Source organism: Podarcis bocagei (assembly GCF_964188305.1).
Source record: "Podarcis bocagei genome assembly, chromosome: 2".
Lineage (NCBI taxonomy): Eukaryota > Metazoa > Chordata > Lepidosauria > Squamata > Lacertidae > Podarcis > Podarcis bocagei.
In genome coordinates, this window is record NC_138126.1 from 70,242,577 (window position 1) to 70,262,468 (window position 19,892).

The 19,892-nt window shown below is 38.3% G+C and overlaps 1 protein-coding gene across 3 annotated transcripts in view; it reads left to right on the forward strand.

Annotated features, from left to right (window-relative positions):
• The window catches only part of RNF130 (ring finger protein 130), a 41,379-nt gene that overhangs the window by 1,304 nt on the left and 20,183 nt on the right, over positions 1 to 19,892 (forward strand). For all 3 annotated transcript variants that reach the window (XM_081180778.1, XM_081180779.1, XM_081180777.1), the window contains exons 2-5: positions 8,340 to 8,531; positions 10,753 to 11,003; positions 17,561 to 17,632; positions 18,575 to 18,657. In XM_081180778.1, the coding sequence (XP_081036904.1) occupies positions 8,340 to 8,531; positions 10,753 to 11,003; positions 17,561 to 17,632; positions 18,575 to 18,657 (598 nt within the window). The remainder of the gene's footprint in view (positions 1 to 8,339; positions 8,532 to 10,752; positions 11,004 to 17,560; positions 17,633 to 18,574; positions 18,658 to 19,892) is intronic.

The following is a 19,892-nucleotide window of genomic DNA, read 5'->3' on the forward strand; positions in this document are numbered from 1 at the left end:
AGTTGCCCTTCTGAAGTAAATCTGAGTTTGCTGCTGTGTAATGTGTGAAATGGCTCTTTTGTGAGTATTCAAGGGCATTGAACACAAGATTGATTCTAATCTAAGCCTCCCACATAAGAATCTAGTATGGTATCACACTAGTTTCAGCCAACAGGCAAGAATGATGGTTTCTGCATCTGCTGCAAATTTCTACAGCCTTCCAGGTTTGAATGATAATAGTGGCAAGGTTCTTCCCTCTAAGGAGGTAAGCAACATATCAGGGAACTAATTGCAAGCAATCTGACTGTGGATGCCATCTGGCCCTCGAAAACAAAGCTGAGACTAAGGCCAGTCAGTCTTAGCTTTAGTGTTTAACTTGCTTTAAAGTGAAGTTCCATCTAGAACAGGCAGTCCCGCCAATAGCAGCTCTCTATAAAAAGAATATTTTTCCTAGTCCTTTGAAAGTTAATCCATTAATTACTGTTACATTAATTTAGACACATGGGTAAGTCTTTTTTAAAAAATCTCAACCTGACAGTCTCTTGGGTACCTTTTTAGTTCTGAAAGACCTTGGAGCAATAAAGTTCTATTCTACCTAATATCATAAATTGATGCTTAAGATTTGTTTTAAGTTGTGTAAGAGTGCTTTGTATATATTTAACAGATTCTTATACACAGTAGCTTGATTTTTTGTCACAGTTGAAAACTTGCTTAGAAAAAATGGTTGCTCTGGAATGTAAGCATAAGACATACATTAAGTATGCAGTGTTATAGCTATTGTAAAGTGGAAAGTGCTATGTAATTAATTTTTTTTAATTGTAATTAGGACATACATGTAAGCATTAAGTGGTGAATAGGTTCTAATTTAGTACTTCTATGCAGTTAATTGTCAGTACTCTGAGTTATGTGATTTTATGCATGTCTGCTCATAAGCAAGTCTCATTGTAGGACTTACTCCTAGGTTTATGTGTATAGTATTGCAGCCTTAGGCCTGTATCATTTTCTACTTCCTATTTTTTCTTCATACCTCAACTTCTGTTTAATTTTCTTCTTCTTTTGTGCTCTTTGCATGTTAACAGTGTGCTTAAAACCTTGCGTAATTCATCTAAATACTGCAGGTTTTTCCTTTTTCGTCCTGTGAAACTAACATTACATGCATGCTGAGAATGACATGCCCTAAACATTTAAAAAGATTATTTGGAACAAATTTAATAGAAAACAATACATAGTTGTTTGAGGTTATAGATGCTCTTCGTTTTATGCTGTATTGACTGTTAAGGACCTATTGATAGTACAATTTAGGTTCAGGTATATCTGAATGTCCAAAGAATAGACATGGGCACAAAGCATTTTCAGCCATAATTATTTATCTGGATTCAGCTTTAGTTAGCTTGTCTGCATCCAGTCTCCAACTCTAGCCAGACAGAGTGAACATTTGCAGGACAAGAACTGAGTGACATAAATGTATTGATAACTCTAAAGTCTGTATAAATATACAGTAGTTCTCCAAACCGAAAGGTGGGGGACCATGGTGAATAGCATCTTGTACATGGACAGCAATTCAGAAATAATAAGAAGTAGGACACAGAGTGCTCCTGCATTGTACCATTTGGGAAGAGTGGGGTGTAAGTATGAGGTCCACAAATTAGTGACATTTCATACCTCTCATATGGACAGTTTGTGCCTCTGAAGGACAGTTTACGTCTCTGAAATTATCTATTTTGACTCTTCTTTCCATCACTCTTTCCATCACTTCCTCTTTCCATCACAGGAATAGGTTTCTCATTTGGGGGAGGGGTGGAATAAAAAAGGCAGAACTTGAATAATTTTTAGGGGCACTTTTTTTACTGAACCCCTATTCCAGTTGGCTTTATTTTATTTAAAGAATTTTAAAACTGTTTAAAAACAATTCTTTCATCTGTTGTTTGTATGCTACTTTTCTGATACTGAATGGAAAATAGTGTGGCTAAACAGCTTATAGACTGCTAGCAAAGTTGTTTTATTTTAAAATAGAAAACGATTACTTTCAGTTAGTCAGCATTATAGGTTATGAAATTTCACCCCTCCAAATTACTGCAGCCATTAACTACCACCTTTTTTTTCTTGTGTGTTGCTCTATTTAGGCTGTTCTATATCAGATGCATTGTCTTTAAGCAGTTAATATGAGAGTGAAATTGAAGTCACACATTTCAGAATAGGCATGTAAGCTGCTGTATGTAGCTTATTTTTAGTATTTTGAGTGTCAGTTAACCTGAATATGTCTGATCTCAATAGTTGTACCAGGTGACCCTTTTATATCATGCATTCACTGTTGTGAGTCAACTGGTATCTGAAGAAGTGTGCATGCACACAAAAGCTCATACCAAGAACTAACTTAGCTGGTCTTTAAGGTGCTACTGGAAGGAAATTTTTTATTGTGAAAATGAATACACTCTTAACACACTGATTGGGTGCTTCATAGCAAGATACATAGTAAGAGTAGGAAAGGCACTTGAAATTGTTTGCCAGTGTGTTGTGTACATCTGCTAAATGCAAGGTTCAACCTTCTACATCCACAGTAAATATTCAAGTGACATTTTTTTGGTGGTAAAGCAAAATTTGGGCCCTGGGCATAGGAGCAGATGCATAGCGCCAGGTGCAGATGGGCTGGCACTTGCACGTTTCTTGATCTGTTACTATGCCTGTGTGAATAATCTCAGAGAAGAATGGATCTTTAGTATTTATTTATAGCATTTATATACCATGTTCTCCAAGTAGCTGAAGATGGTGTACATGCTTCTCTCCTTCCTTATTTAATTCACACAACAACCATGTGAAGTTAGGTTGAGAGGTTGAGACTGGGCCACTTAGTTTAATGGCCGAGTGAAGTTTTGAACACTGGTCTCAGAGGTCCTAGTTTAACCATGATACCACATTCATTGTGATTAAGGATGGATACCATCTAGATCATTTTTATTTCCATAAGAAGTCCAAGTTCTTGAGGTAAATGACATGGTCATCAAATTTACTGTCCCTGAACTTTGGTGTAGGTAGTAAAGATTGTGGATATGTGTTGTAGTGCACTGAAATTATTGCACTTATTAAGTAAAGTGACTGAATTGAATTTCATGAATAAACTCTAGTTGTGAAGGCATTTGCAATTTGTCAGAGTATTAAGATTATTTGCATGTTTCCATTTCCAGGTAAACTCCTAAATCTTTTTACTGCTGTTTTATTATAATAATGTTATATAGTGTTCTTGTTTGTATTTCCCATTCTACCTGGAGGGTACCAAGTTGGGAAAGGCTGTTAAGTGTGATGCAGATCTCTACTTCTTGTTCTTTGAAATACTGCAGAGGGTTTTTTGTGTTTTGTGAAAACATTAGATATTCCCTGACATAGTTTTCCTTTGGAAAAGTATTTCAGACAATATCTAATGTTTGCTCTGGAAAAAATAATTTGAATAATATGTGATGTGATGAATCCTAATCCATAAATGGTTATGTATCAGGAAAATCTTTAAAATGTTGTCAGATAGTTTTTGTTTAATAATTCAAATTTAAGGAAAACTTTATTCAAATTGAAGGAAATCATTATCTTCAAGATTAGATAACAGAGATACTCTAATTTTAAGCAAAAGAAAATTATAAAGGCCCCAAACATACTGGTATTTGTGAAGATTTTTTTCTGGAATAGAACAGGAGTGGGTTATCTGGCAAAAATTACAGCTGAAGCTAGTTCTGGGTTGGCTTGGGTGTAACTGTTGTTTTTGTCAGAAGTAAGTAGTATTGTAGCAGAACCATCACAGTGAAGCTTTAGTTGTTTTTTCGTGGATGTGTGGATTTTTAGAGAGCAGCTATTTGTGTAGACCAGTGTTTCCTCTCTGGGAGCCAGGTGGCCCCCTGGGTGGCGCCAGGATATTCCAAGGAGGCTACAGGTGAAAATCACACAAGCACGAGGCTAGGGGGCTACAGAGGGAAGTGAGAAGTGAAGATAAAAGGAACATAAGAGATGACAGAACACAGCTGGTGAATGTGTTATACTTCTTATGCGATGTCATGAATGGAGAAACTGGTTTGAGGGTGATATTAAGGTTGTTAAAATGTTGGTCATGTTGATCTGATCCCATATTTACGTATAATATAGTTCAGAAGCAGAAATATTTGCACTCGCATGCACATGCTGGCAACAAAAAGCTATGCTAAAAGTATTTACCGGTATGTATCATAAATTTTAACTATGTTAAGTAAATTCTATTATCTTTTCTTTATCCTCTTCTTCCTCTTACTATTTATTGAATTTGGTTAGTCACTTTATCTTGCCCAGGGCAACCCAGAGCGACTTAAAACCAGACAGACAGATAAAAAACCCACATAAGATACTTTAAAACTTAGAGGAAAAATAAAATACATCACAAATGTCATTTCTACTTTTGTTTTATTCCCAAAGTAGCCTGGGGCAAACTTGTGTCTGTGGGAAAAGGTGCCTGGGGAGACCTCTTAACTGCTTTCCCTTCCCCTTTGGTCATTTTGCTCACAACTGCCTTCCCTAAGCTACTTTCCTTCCATAGGGGGAAAACATATGGGAACCCTACATCTTTTCTCTCACAACTTAAAAAAGGAGCTGAGCATGTATGATATTGAGCTAAAACAACTACTAAACGAGAAAGAGTTAAGCAGCTCCCCACCCCTGCCACCTTGTCCCAGGCTGCTTTGTGTTTAACCATCACAAGGATGAAAGAATTCTAGAACTCCTCATAACAAGTACTTTGAGCCTCAGGTGACTAAATGTTCTGATATTGCCAATCCAAAGTAGCCTACATTGACTCTATTATATCAGGAGTTTACTTCTTTTGGTGTACAGCATCTGTCTGTCTGAGGGGACAGTGGAGGAGTGTACTTTTGGGGGTGGTCAAATTGTTGAAGAGTTACAGCACCTGCTGTGGCTGTGGCTGTAGAGACACTGGTATGGATGAGATGTGTTTTGTTGCAGCTGAGGCAGATGAAGGCACCCAGTTGTGCTGAGGCTGATGCCCCATGGCGTTTCTTCTCTCTGTGCTCCTCTCAGCGGTCCTATTCCTCCTCTGGTCACTGCTGTGGATACACAACCTGACTGACTGTCTCCAGGCACTGCTGTCATATGCAAGGGATTCCCACACAGCAGGGTTGATGTTACCAGCCTTTATGTCACATTTCAGTCATCTTTGTAATGCAGAGTTGGTTCTGTCAACAGGCCTGGTGCTTGAAGCCAGCTCACCATAGAGCATGTCCTTGGGATCCTGCCATCTTCCATTCTGTGGACATGACCAAACCAGTGATTACTAGCTTGTTTATTTTAAAAAAATATCTGTACCAAACTTCAGTTATATCAACTCAGATTAGATGTTTATTTTATTTGTTTATTGCATTTATATCCCACCTTTCCTCCAAGAAGCTCATAGTGATGTATATGGTTCTTCCTCTCCCCTTTTTATCCTCACAACCCTGTGATATAGGGTTGAGAAACAGTGACTGGTGCAAGGTCACCCAGTGAGCTCCATGGATGATTAGAAGTCCAGAAGGAATCTGCTAGCAGAATGAGGAAGGGAGGCAGTGGAGGGGGGCAATTCATCCTCTCATAGCTCTCTGCCCCACCCCCAATCTGCTTCAGGGGATTAGGGATCCTCAAACAGATGGTGGCATGGGACCTGTAGTGGGGAAGGGAATTGTCATCTTCCTTCATTTCACTGACAGATTCCTTTCATTGGTGACCAACATTCTTTACCAACCCATTTGTGCAGTTTTGTAATATGTGAGCATTCACCATTTCATCCATCCATTTGTAATCTGAAGTGATACAGATTGTCACATGGGCTGGATGCTTCTGTATTTAAGTAGTCAAGAAAAGGTGTTTCAGGGAAACTTGTTTACAGAAAAGTGCACCTGCAATTCAGTTAGAGGCATGTTTGATTCCCTCCACCCCTGAAATTTATATAATGTGTACATCTCAGGTGTGGATAATTCCAGAGCAGTAAAAGTCAAGAGAGCCATCTGTAACAAGAAGCATCTGATCAGCACTGTCTGCTAGCTGGTAACTACTGTGAGATTTAGATTCTCCTTTGGAGTGGATTATGCTCCAAAATTCTGTGGACTGAAATTACTCCCCCCCCCCCAAAAAAAAAAAATAAATTGCAACTGTCTGAGCACAGTTTTGCTTCAGCTTACATGCTTTTCTGCTCAGACTCTATTTCCTGTAGCTCAAAAGATGACACATGGGGATTTGTATTTTTCTCTAATTAGCACAACTATGCAAGTTTGCCAGGTGTAACCTCAGAAGTTTCTCACACATAACACATAGAAAATGCAGAAGATTTTCCTTTAGCAGGTACAATAGCTACCAGAAAATAAGCAGTTGCATACTTCATTGCAAGCTCTTGGAAGGACTAGGAAGGATACTTAATAGGATGTTTTGTGGGACAGACCAGTTTCTCCAAATAATCTACTACTTGTTGAGTATTAGAGCATTACAGCAACTTGTTGAGTAGTTGAGTATTACAGCATCACCTGTGCTGTAGGCATTGAATACCACCACTGAATAAAAAAAGAACCAACTTGAAAGACAAGACCTTAGATAGCAGTTTTGCATGCAATGTTAGATCAGATACTAAATAATATTAAGTTTAAGTGGCTTAGCTCTAAATGTGCTGAACCAGATGATCTTTGAATATGACAGCTTGAAAAACTGGAAAGCATAGCAAATTCACTGCACCCAAGAAGTTCAGAATTCATTGTGAGTGAGCTAAGGTAGAGGATGGTTGTCAGTACAGAGAAGGTACTTGAATTTGAAATAGACTAGGTTGATGGAATTTGGCACTTTATTGAAAAGAGAAAACATTTTATATAGTAACCTTTTGTACGATTGTGAAATGACATAAATGACTTCAGATCACATATTTTTAAATAAGTGATTTGTATAAGCTTGAAATTACTCTTAAATTGCTTTTCATTATGCCATGGAGACTTTCCAGCATATATATTCAGAGTCCTCAGCTTGAGAAAAATATACATTAGAAATGGATTCTAAATAACTGATCATAGATGACAGATGATAATGGACAACTATTGGCAATTAAACTTGCTGACATGGTTGTCTGTGTCCTTTACAATGCTGATTGATGTGTCTGGCACTCAAGGTGTATGGTAGTATCCCTTAGTTCCAGTAAATATTGGAAGATTCTATGAGAAGCTATGAAGAGGACAGAGATTGCCAGTCTGTTTGCCTTTCTGATACATGTAGAGTCACAATTAGACATTGTACTGATTCAAAGCTACCATAAAGATTCACCATTACATCTTACTAAATTTGCCATATCAAGTTGTATACATTTTTTTGGGGGGGGTCTTTCTTAGTTTTTTTTTAATCATTGATATGGTTAATAAAAACATACCAATTTATAGCAAATAAAATCTTTTTTTGCTCTGTTCTCTATACTGCATATTCTTAGTTTATAAGACAAGTCCTTTTACAATAGGACTTTTACAAGACAGTTCTTTTACAATAGGACTGTCTCCCAAGTATCAAGCAATTGGTAAAAGGTAAAGGTAAAGGACCCCTGACAGTTAAATCCAGTCACAAACGACTCTGGGGTTGCGGCGCTCATCTCGCTTTACTGGCTGAGGGAGCTGACATCTGTCCACAGACAGTTTTTCCAGGTCATGTGGCCAGCATGACTAAGCCGCTTCTGGCGAAACCAGAGCAGCACACGGAAATGCCATTTACCTTCCCGCCGGAGCGGTACCTATTTATCTACTTGCACTTTGACGTGCTTTTGGCAGGAGCTGGGACCGAGCAACGGGTGCTCACCCTGTTGCGGGGATTCAAACTGCCGACCTGGCAATCGGCAAGCCCCAGGCTTAGTGGTTTAGACCACAGCGCCACCCGTGTCCCTATACCAAGCAATTGGAGTACCAAGCAATTAGAGATTTTTAAATAGAGGTTGGATGGCCATCTGTGATTCCGATATTCCAGGTAGGGGTTGGACAAGATGGCCTTTTGAGTCGCTTCCAAATCTGCATTCTAAATTCTAAATATATACATAAATTTTGGGCAGCTTAAGATGACAGCGGTACATGAACAAATTTATCCTAACGTTTTGCCATTCCTCTGACCAGGTATTGAAAATATTCACTAGTAAGTATTCTGGAACTGAAAAAAATCCTTAAGTGTAATGATCATAATGATCAAATTTGGTTAACACTTACAGATTATTATTTAGATGAAAAATTGCTTTGGGTTGTGCAAATTGTTCTGGTCTCATAACTAGAGAATAATTTTAGCCAGTGATCTGCTTTTTTGATATTTTTATCAACAAACTTTAACTGACATCTCTTTCCTTTTTTTAGTTTCAGATCGTTTAGGCTGTGATCCACGAACTCGGTTTCCAGTTCCTACAAACAAGCAGTGGGTTGCCCTACTGCAGCGAGGAAATTGCACCTTTAAACAAAAAATCCTGCGGGCAGCTTTACATAATGCTTCAGCTGTGGTAATTTACAATAATATGTCAAGTGAGGAGCCTGTCACCATGACTCATCCAGGTAAAAGCTAAGATACGAGATATTCCTTTCTCCTCATTTCTTTCTTATTTCCCTTATGTTGCAAGACTTTTTAAAGGTATTTGTGATTTGTTTTTAGACATGTTCAGATACATCATGGTGGATTGGTGGATAGTTAGCAGCATTTTGTCTTTTTTGTGATTATCAAGCGTGGAAGTTGGTCATTCATTCTTTGATTTATAAAAGTGCTGGATAAAGTGCTGAGACTGGCAGTCTCCACTAGCTGCATGACCATAGCATATTGCCATGTCTACTTTATTTGTGACAGAGAAGGAAATAATGTGCTTAGTTTAATGCCTGTAACAGAAACTAGATGGGAAGAAGGATAAGTATACGGAGTATGGTTTGTGCAACAATCCCTTCCAACGCATATTTGCATGATTGTATTAGCTGTGCTCAAACATTCTACAAAACATACATGATCTATAGAAACCCTTCATGACAGCTTTCCATTAGCATAGTATCTGAAAATACAAGATTTGGAGCCCATATTGCGCTGTTGAACTATGATAGAATACTGTTTCTCTGACAAAGGGAAATCTTCAGTTGCATTCTTCCTAGACATAGGTTAATGCTGGAAATCTTGCTCAGCCAAGTATTAGTTGCATATACTTTTAATCTAATTTTTAGTTAGTCCTCTCCTGTTGTTCCCTGGGAGCTGGCATTGAGGTAGCCATTGGATTTGCTGTAACCTTCAGCCCTGGCCTGCTTCTTTCTAAACCTGCTTGTTTGCCCCTCACTGGCTGATCTTAGCTGCCTTAATGTAATAGGGGTAGTCGAGTAGGCAATAAATGCTAGAAGCTTTTCCACTGCAAAATGCAATAAAATATAGAATACTTGGCATCCAGTAGTGGACAACATTCAAGTAGGCTATTTGCTTCTGGTGATATGTTTTTAGCTCTGGGCAAACCTTCAGATTCAGAGCCAGCATGTACCTGATCACCAATTGCTGGTGGTGTAATAATGGGAGAGGGCTGTTGTCTTTGTACTCTGTGGGCTTCTCAAAAAGCATGAATGCATAAAATAGACATTACTGGCTAGATGGACCTGTGACCAGATGCATTATATTCAAGTTCATAGTCTCTGAATGCTACATTAAAGCATCTACAGAAAGGTATCAAATACTTATTAGTTCCCATGGTTGCCTTCTAAATTATTGTTACCTGGACTTGTGTAAGGGAGAAAAATATAGTTGCTAGGTTATTTGTGGCAATTGTTAAAAAATTAAGATTAGAGTAGATAAGCAGCAAGAGAACTGTGACAGACCAATTGTTTGAGTACATCATTCTGTCTCCAGCATCAAAGAAAATGCTCCTATAGCTCACAATCGGGTGTGGCAGAGTTGTCCAGTGTTTTCACCCAGTATCTGTTAGGCAGAGATATGCTGTACACAGGAGATATATATACAACATGATTTTAAGTTTCCTTTCTCAATTTGCCCAATAAGCTCTACCATTAAAATGGCATTTTTTTTATTGCTGCTGGATGGTTTCATTGAATTTTACTCTGGGACCGTCAGTTTTGTTTCTTGGATTGAGTGAAAACCAAAAACCATCACTAAATCTTTAGCTAGCTAGTGATTGTGTATTATATCCAATGTTGGTTATGTTTGGAGTTCATTCATTTATATCAGTGGAAAATTGTTGACCATTAATTTCATAAGATTAACTCTGAGTATGACTTAGTTGCTTAGTTGGATATTATCCTGTATACTTGGCCCAGTGGAGCATTCATTACTTTCTAGGTCACTCAAGAAGAAATATGATTATCTTTTCATTTACTCAAGGGTGAAGGTATATCTTGGGCAATTCTTTTCAACGTTTTTGAGTTTCATTTAGCTTCAGAACTAAACTGCTATATTTAGGAGGAATATAGGTGTTTTTTGTCTCACTGCATTGTACTTGGTAGATATTAGTATGAATAGTTCATATTTGTGTTGTTTTGAAATTAAATCATTTTGAACAGATGTTGGTTAAGAGATGTGCATGTAAAAAAGTGCTTGTAAAATAATGTTGCTTTCCTAATTTTCTAAAATTTGAGGCTGCTAATCTCATACTGTTTTTCACAATTCGGGATCAGCTTTTTGATACCTAACAGTTTGTTTAAATGTATATATGTACAGCCAAATGATTTGCTTCTTAAGAAACATACATGTTATGTTAGATGTTGATTCATTGTTTTCTTCTGCTTATTCTTTTGATAGGAACTGGAGACATTGTCACTGTCATGATCACAGAATTGAAGGTTAAGGAGATTCTGAATTACTTGGAGAAAAATATGTCTGTCATTATTGCAATAGCAGTTGGAACCCGCTATCCAAACAAAAGCTTTAGCCGTGGTTCTCTTGTCTTTGTATCAATATCGTTCATAGTTTTGATGATAATTTCTTCAGCATGGTTAATATTTTACTTCATCCAGAAGATCAGATATACAAGTGCACGTGATCGGAACCAGGTAACTATCTTTTGATTCTTCATATCAAATGTGTAGGGTTTTTCTGCTGTGTTGATAGATTTTTATTAAATGTTTTTGTAACTGCTTTTAACTACCGTACTATACACCATCCTGAGTGCTATGACTACAATGGAAGTTAGCCAAACTACAATGGAATACAATGGGATATTAATTTTCCCTTGTAATTAAATTGTAAAGTTAATACATGCAGCATGTGAGCTGTTTCATACTGTGATAAAAATATATTTCGGTATTTTGCAGAAGGTCTTTATCATATGCAATTATACAGTATTAAAGGGAATATAAATGGGCCTGCACTAAATGTTGACCCACATATATTTTTAAGACAAAAGTAATACTTTCTGGAGTAGGGGAGAAAGGGGATATTTCCTGTAAAACCCTTAAACAGGTGAATGTTCAACTTGTTTTGAACTACTTTCCTGATCTGTTACTTTTTGCCTTCTTTTTTTAAAATGAAGTATTCTGGTGTTACCTAAAAAGAAGGTACCTACAAATAAAAACACAGATTCTTCTCACCAAAAGAAGACAAATACAGCGCTTGGAAAGAGTTCAGATTTATTGCATGCTGCAGTGTGAATAAAGAGACCCAGTTGGATAACTGCCAAAAGAAACTGGGTCCTCAAATGAAGGGTTCACAGAGCTTTTATAGCGTTTTAGAAGAATATGCAATTATGGCAAAAGCTTAAACTATCCTAACTGGCTATCTTTGTGTGTGTTCAAAATATGCTCTTATCTCCATATACGGTAGCTTGGCAACAAGTTGTGGTTGTGCCTGTGAGAACCTGTTTATGCAGACTCGGCACTTAGCAGGTTGTGGTCAGTTGTGTAAGCATAGTGACAGAGGATTTGAGCAAAAGTGCATGCTGTGCTGTGCTGTGCTGTGCTGAGCTGACTTGAGGGTCTTGACATCTGCGTTAGGTCATGACATTCACCTGGGTCCCAAGTTATGACACACAGGTATCACTGGGAATGGTCATAAGTGTTATCCCAGGCAGGTGGGATTCAGTTAATGAGAATTATGTTACAGTGTTGGGGTTAGCCAAACTAAGTTGCTTGTTTCTAATATCATTGAGGGCAGCCTTCAAGAATTACTTTGCTCTCTCTGTTGGTGAACACAATCACTACCTCTAGTTTTAGTTTGTAAGCTAAGCTATTTAAGTTTCCTTTGGATTCCAGAAATCTCTTGAGCAGCATTCCTCTTCAACCAGGCCTTTGGCTTATCAATATTCTATAGCCTTTTAAATGTGTCTGTGGAAAGGGGTGTGTTCTTGTTTTGCTAGGTTTTTTAAATAATTAGTAGTTACTTGTTTTTCTACTGTATTTTATTTTGTGAACTGCCCTGAGATCTATTGAGGGTGGTATACAAATCAAATCAAATAAATAAATAAATAAACATGGCATAACTAAACTGCTGCTGTTTGTAACCTTCATTTTCATTCATTTTATTTGTATGCCACTTTCCACAAAAAAGCATGCTCAAAGCAGCATACAAAATAATACCAGGAGTACATTTCAAACAAGTACTGCAAAAATAATTTCATAATAACATGAGAATCCAATAGCAAATATAGTAACATACAAAAAACCACTTTTCAAAAATATAACAAGATTACTTAAACAACATGAATCATCCAGTAGCAAAAATAACAAGGGAGCTTCACTGTTTCACCTTAGTCCTAGAAACACTATTGCCATAATGTGCTAGTTTTAAAAAATACGGACAATCTTCATATGTCTGAGAGTCTTAAGTAATGGAAGACTAGATCTTCAACATCTTTCTGAAATGCAGTGTGTCATTTGTTAGGAATTAATTCCAGTGTAATATGCTATAAACCATTCGGGAGTTGAAATGCAGACATTTTCCTCCAGTTGGGAGCATTGTAAATTGCCAAATATTATTAACAAGATTCTGTTCTAATATAAATTGTTGAGTGACTGCTTGTTTATGGTGTGTGTGTGTCCAGTGTTTCTCATTCATTGTAGGTAAACTGCATTGGGGGGAATATAGGTGTGCCTTTATTTGGGGGTTCTGAAAACAAGGTCTACAGAGCTATGGAAAAGAAGAATTTTTTGGATTGAACGGTAGCTCACTGTTTCCTATTGCAAGGCAGGGCAAAGATTTTTCTCAGCCTGGATTTTGAAATGAGGCCTTCATTTCAACGTCTCATTTGCCCCAGTGGAACAAAAGGGTAGTGCCCAAACAGGACCTGAGAAGCTAGACATTGTTTTAAAATATTGGTTTTAAATACATCAGCAGAAGGCCAGTGAATACATTTCAGCTTATGAAAGTTACAATCTTAATAATATCCAGAAGAAATTAACAGCACATTATACATATTGGGGAAATAAGGAACAGTATGTGAAAATAATAATTTCATGGGAAAACAAAATGAATATGAATATGAATATGCAATTTTAGTTTAATATTTAACTTTAGTCAGAGGAACAAAATTCAAATTAACTTTACAAAGAATCATGATGGCATGCAAAACGGATAATTTTTAATTGTTATGCAACTTTATTGTTTGTTCCTCTAAACATTCACTAGTCCAAATGACCTAAAAGCTGTGCTATGTTTTAGCCATATAGACACTAGTTCTAAATACTAAGAAAAGAGAAGATATAGCAAATAGCTACCAATCCAAACAGGGTAGTAGTCAACTAAGTTTTACCCAGAGTAGAACTGTTGAAATTAATGAACATAACTAAGCCAGGTACATTTCAGTATGTCTGCTCTGGGTAAAATTTCACTGAATACAACCCAGCAGTTTCTGTGGGTTCAGGGAAGAACAGAGAGATGACTGCAGGGTCCTGTTGGCAGGATCCACATGATGGAGAGAAGCTTGGGGGGGAGGTGAAGTATATCTCAGCTTGCAACAAGCAAAAAATATATATATTCAAAGATTTCCAAATGCTGGAGCTCAGGAAAAACCCAGTTCTGTGTAGTAATTACAAGGAACAATTCTAGTATGGGCTTCTAGTAAAAGCTTCCCAAAACAAGTAATTAAGATTAATTGGAGCTGTACAAAAAGTATTTGGAAAACTGGTATGAATAAAGAAAAAAATCCCAGTGTAAAATTAACATAATCTGTAAGAATGGAATCTAAAAGGAAAGTTCTCTTATGCATTCTAGAGAAAAGTTACAGCAAGAGAAAGAAAAACTGCTTTTGTGAAATAGAGATGAAGCTAAGATGGGGTTCAGAGAAGAATCTGTCATTTCTCTGTTTCCCAATATCCCCAAAATCTTTTCCTGCTCACTGGTTTATTTCTTTATTTTCTTTCCTCACATCTTTAATTTGTTTTGTACTAGTAAATGACAGGTCATGGGGCAAACACTTGCAGAAACAGAAAATCTGCTCCAGCAAGTCCCCCAACTCTCCAAGGAGTTGTAGGGGGAGGAAAGGAAGGGGAAGTCCCACTGTGCAAGTGGAATGGTTCTCCATTCAGTTTGAATTCCATCCTCTGTACCAGGGGTCAGCAAACCCCTGTAGTGGGTTTCTGTAGGGAGCCAGTCCACTGTCCTTCAGACCTTGTGGGGAGCCGGACTATATTGGGGAAAAGACCCCCCCAACTCTCACCTCTCTTCTCCACAGCACTGGACGAGCCCTGGTGGCTGCTTACCTGTGCCTTGTGAGTGGCAGGGGCTGGAGGCAGCAGTGGAGGGACAATGAGCGGCGCGATACGGCTGGCTCCAGAAAGGGGCTGCTTAAAATGGTACTCACGGTTTAACAAAGCCCAGCCCCCTTCCTCCTCTAGGCAGGGCGGGGAGAAGCCAGGAGGAGGGAGGGAGGAGGCGCCACTGTGGGGGGGGGGGGATGGCGCAGCCCAAATGATCAGAATCCGCACGCCGATCCACGCGGCGATTCCCAGACCATCCGCAGGCTGGATCCAGAAGGCAATTGGGTCAGATCCAGCCCCTGGGCCTTAGTTTGCCAACCCATGCTCTGTGCAGTCGTACCTCAGAAGTTGAACGGAATCCGTTCTGGAAGTCTGTTCGACTTCCAAAACGTTTGGAAACCAAGACATGGCTTCAATTGGAAGCCGCATCAGATGTTCGGGTTCCAAAGAACATTTGCAAACCGGAACACTCACTTCCGGGTTTGCAGCGTTCGGGAGCCAAAACGTCCTTTTATCAGATAAGCATAGTCACTTTGCCCTGTTGTACTTGAAACACCCGGAAAAGAGGAGGTTGTGAGATACTTTCTGTTCTGCTTCATAACCTGTGTGTTTATGCGGCTTCGTTACTTTTGTATTTCAGACTTTTGACAATGTTACAATTCTCTTTTTTACCTATCTTGTATTTGGCAGTTGAAAAGAATAACAGATAGGCAACTGATTGGACAAAGTAGCAATCCTATACATTAGCAATTGCTGGATTTCAAAAATCCACACCTGAACAGTTGCTCTTTAAGTAAAAGTCTTTAGACCTTTTTCCTTCAGAATTTTACAAAGGTCAGGAGAAACTTGATAAAACTTTTATGTGGTTTAAAAGGCTTGTCTTATTAAAATTTTATGAAGAGGTAGCAACAGCTAGAGCACAATTGGAAAAGCTTAGCTATTTTATATAGGGGGGGAACAGCTGCTACGTGATAGGATAACTGTGCATTTTAAGTCTGTTGCTGACTTCACACAATAGTTTGGAAATAAACTACTGCTTCTGAAAAAAGGTTAAATATCATGAAGCTTGCTTTGATATGCCAATAATGCATTTTACAACTCACATGTATTCTGGAATCAAAGAAAGCATTTAGCAATAGACTGGGCTTGGTCTGTACTCACAGCCAGTAGTTGGCAAAGTATATATTCTACATTGCTGCCTTGAGTGAGCAGAACTATTGAACTTTTTGGTCATTATTGAACCAAATATGTAGTTAAAACAGCCAGCTTTGAAATTTTACCGTGTCTTAGGTTAGGGAAAACATAATGGAAATTAATAAACAATACCCACTTCTCTTTAGCATTTTGGGATGACCATTACCCCATTATGAGACTGACTGAAATATTTAAAACCTTTTCAAATGATAGCTGTGATGTTTACTACTGGGGCAGGTTCTGCTGCTGTTGATCTTTTGGTTTTACTATTTTAAATTGGGCTTTCAGCTGTTCTGTTATTTAGTGTACTTCTAATTTTGTAAGCAACTTTGCATTAAAATGAGTTGGAGTGTAAATGGTTCTCTCCACAGTACCATCCATATAATATTGGATTAGTAAAAGACTGTTTGGCTTGTTTGCTGTATTGATTGAAGCATACAAAGGGCAGTCTTACTTAGCTTTTTGTTGCAGGAGACAAGGGGCTGGCTGGATTTTAATGTGTTGAAACTTGTACATTATATGGCAATGTTTAGGAGTGGAAGTATGCTGAAAACACTTGATTTTGGGACATTTTTGCTTTTCTCTTTATAGCCTATGTGACTTTACAGTGCTGATGAGCTTCCTATTTTTCTCATATTTGATGGACAATGAGAAAAATAAAAGATACATACTTGAATAATGTAGGAGACATCCAGAGGCACAAACAAGCAGAAGCAGGCCAAAGTATTTAGCACAATGGATTAATATGTTCCGAATGGTCCACTTGTTGCTTCTCCATTTCATCATTCTAAGGGTCCAGTTGAATGTAAACATTGGAATGGCCTCTGATTTGGCCCTTTCCATATGTTACTTTGAAATATGATTCTTTTGATTGCTGATTCCTCCTTCCATTGAGCCCCCTGAAAGGCTGATCTGGAGGGTTTGGGCACCCTTTGGAACAGAATGGGAGATGCTGCAAAGGGCTGAAGGGGAAAGGGGAAATTGATGCAAGGCCCCCCTCCCCATTCTAATAGGTAGCTTTATTGTATCTGAGCCTTTCCATAGATGGAAGGTGCCTTTTTGTTTGCTGAAAGGGCACTCAGTATCTATCCCCCTATAAAGCAAAGAAATACATCTAGCAAAGATTAACACAAAATTGAATCTCTCTTTACATATTATTGACAAACTTGAGAAATTAAAAAAAATCGGAGATTTCTGGTTTCAGGTGTTTCCAGAATAGCTACAAGATGATATCAGGAAACATCTCTGTAACAGCATACTCTTCTAAATAACAACATAATTACAGTAGCTTAAAGAGCAAAAATGCTAACACATTGCTTGATCCTCACTGTATAAACCTAATCCTCCTCCTGTGGGGAGTCCTGGTTACTGAAGCAAGGAAATGTGAGCTTGTTCTATTCAAAGTGACCTGTCTCAGAAATCTATTGAATCACTTGGCAGCTGGCTATTCTCAATTGCCTTGGATAATATTGTTGAAGGTGAATCTGCACTTTAAGCGTAGACGTTCTTGCTTGCAACTAAAAGGGATTCCCATAAAATATGAGCTTGATGTTTATGGCCCAAAGAGACTTTAGTTTTGAAAGTGCCATGAACTGTGCACCTGGTACTCTTCAGAGTATAGTGAACAAGCTGTAATCACCATTTTAGCATATAACCAAAGGAGATTTAAGAGGAAGAAGCACAGTTTTTCCAACACCTAATAACTCTCTCTGTGTTTTATTCAGCGTCGACTTGGAGATGCAGCAAAAAAAGCTGTTGGTAAATTGACAACAAGAACAGTGAAGAAAGGGGATAAGGTATAGTCACACAAATGAAATGTTAGTCACATTTTTTCTGGAGAAAAGTATTAACGCTTATCTGTGCAAGTCTGTTTCCCCCCTCGATTTATCCCAATCCTTTTGGTTTGTGGAGTCCTCCTCTTTTTTTGGGGGGGGGAGGCCAAAGTTGTTGAGGGGGGCAGAGAGTTCTTTCACTTCCAACGATAGGGATCCAGCGATCAACTGAGAGCTGTTCGACAGTGGAATTTGCTGCCAAGGAGTGTGGTGGAGTCTCCTTCTTTGGAGGTCTTTAAGCAGAGGCTTGACAACCATATGTCAGGAGTGCTCTGATGGTGTTTCCTGCTTGGCATGGGGTTGGACTCGATGGCCCTTGTGGTCTCTTCCAACTCTATGATTCTATGATTCTAACTGCGAACATCCGGGGATTTACCTGTTGATTGTGGTCAACCGGTTGGACATCCCTGATGTAGATAATGTTTTTTTGTTTGTACCCGGCCCATCTTACTGGGTTGCCCCAGCCATTCTGGGCAGCTTCCAGCATATATAAAAACATAGTAAAACATTAAACCCTATACAGGTAAAAGTGTTGACGCTTAGGGAGCTGAATACCAACACCTTACCCATATGGCAGTTTTTCGTTTTCATTAGTATATATGTAGAAAAGGGAAGAGTATAATACCATGAGGGAAAATTGAGAAAGGGTGGGCGGGTCACCTCTAGTCTTCTAGAATAGTGGTTCCCAATTAGCTAAGTACTGCAGAACCCCTGTTTCTCAAACCCCAAACCATGGACCCCTGACTTTTGAAAATGTTGATATCTCTGTTTTAGTTTTTGTTATGTGAATGGTACCACCATACCTCCAACATGTCCCAGCACAAAACCAGGTCATGTGTCTTACTGCAGGATTTCTGTGACTGTCTGCTCTAGAGATTGGTTGAATAGTCACTTTGTTCATTTTAGGAAACGGATCCAGACTTCGATCATTGTGCTGTTTGCATTGAAAGTTACAAGCAGAATGATGTTGTCCGCATTCTTCCATGCAAGTAAGCCAGTAATTCCTCTTTCCCTTTTGAGAGTGCTTTACCCTTGAAAATATATGTCTTAGCTTCATTATCCTTTTTGTCACTCTTGGGTTCACTCAACACATTAGAACTTGTGTATTAATTTTATGCACTTTTGTGTGCACACAATTTCCTAGAGTAGTGTGGGAGAACTATGCAAAAAGGCCTGGGTGGTGAAAGATACTTAGTATAGTCTGAAAAGAAAGTGGTTTGTGAATTAGGAGAATAGATGTGGTGGTGGTAGTCAAATAAGACAATCATGGTACCCATGAAGAATTTTCTTGGTGACTCCCAAGGCGCTCAAACTGATCTCTGAATGAAGATGGCACCTGTGTGTGGCCTTCATATTGCAGAGTACTTCCTGTAGCTGGAAAGGCCCACCCCCTTTTACTCTAATTGGTTGTGAAGGCAACCCCTCCTCTTTGAAGGAAATCTTGAAAGTGCCATGGAGGATGTTTGAACTAGTTTGTGCAGTGGCCTGGAAAGGGGGTGGTAGGGTGGTGACCACCACTTCTTTTATTGCCCAGAAAGGCATTTTATTTTGGGAGGCAGGAGACAGAAGCAATGGGGATGTATGTGGTATCTACATGAGAAGAAAAGGGGCTTTCTTTTTCACTACAGAGCACATAAGAAATGCTGGAATCTGTAAAGACTTAGACTAAAATGTATTTAGTGTATTTAAATATTAATACATGATGAAATTAACAGTGGCAAGACATGTTACATAATTACAATGAGCTTGGATTTCAAATTATTACAAATCTGACATCCATTCACTTCCCTTATTAAGTCCATTTGGTATTACTGTATTTAGTTTATAAAACTACCTGACTTCTTCCCTTCATAATTATTTAAGTATTATTTTTCTGATCCATATACTTTCTCAGTATACCAAAACTTACAAGGATTTTACACCATGCTGTTCTATAAAAAATTTTAACAAATGCACCTGAAGTTTTTTATTCTTCCTTCTGCCCTATGTCCTCCTGTCTTTATCTGCATCTTTTGAGTGGTCATCTTAATATATAGCAAAGGACACAGGCATTGAACTGCATAAATAACCTAGTTCAGTTCCCATGTTCCTTGTTATATGCACACACACTAAAATGGAAGAAGAACTAAATAACGTTTTGGTATGTGTGTGGCTGTTACTTAAAACCCCTGAAATTGGTATGTTCTGTACAAAAATGTAACACAAGCAGAAGTTATAAGTGAAA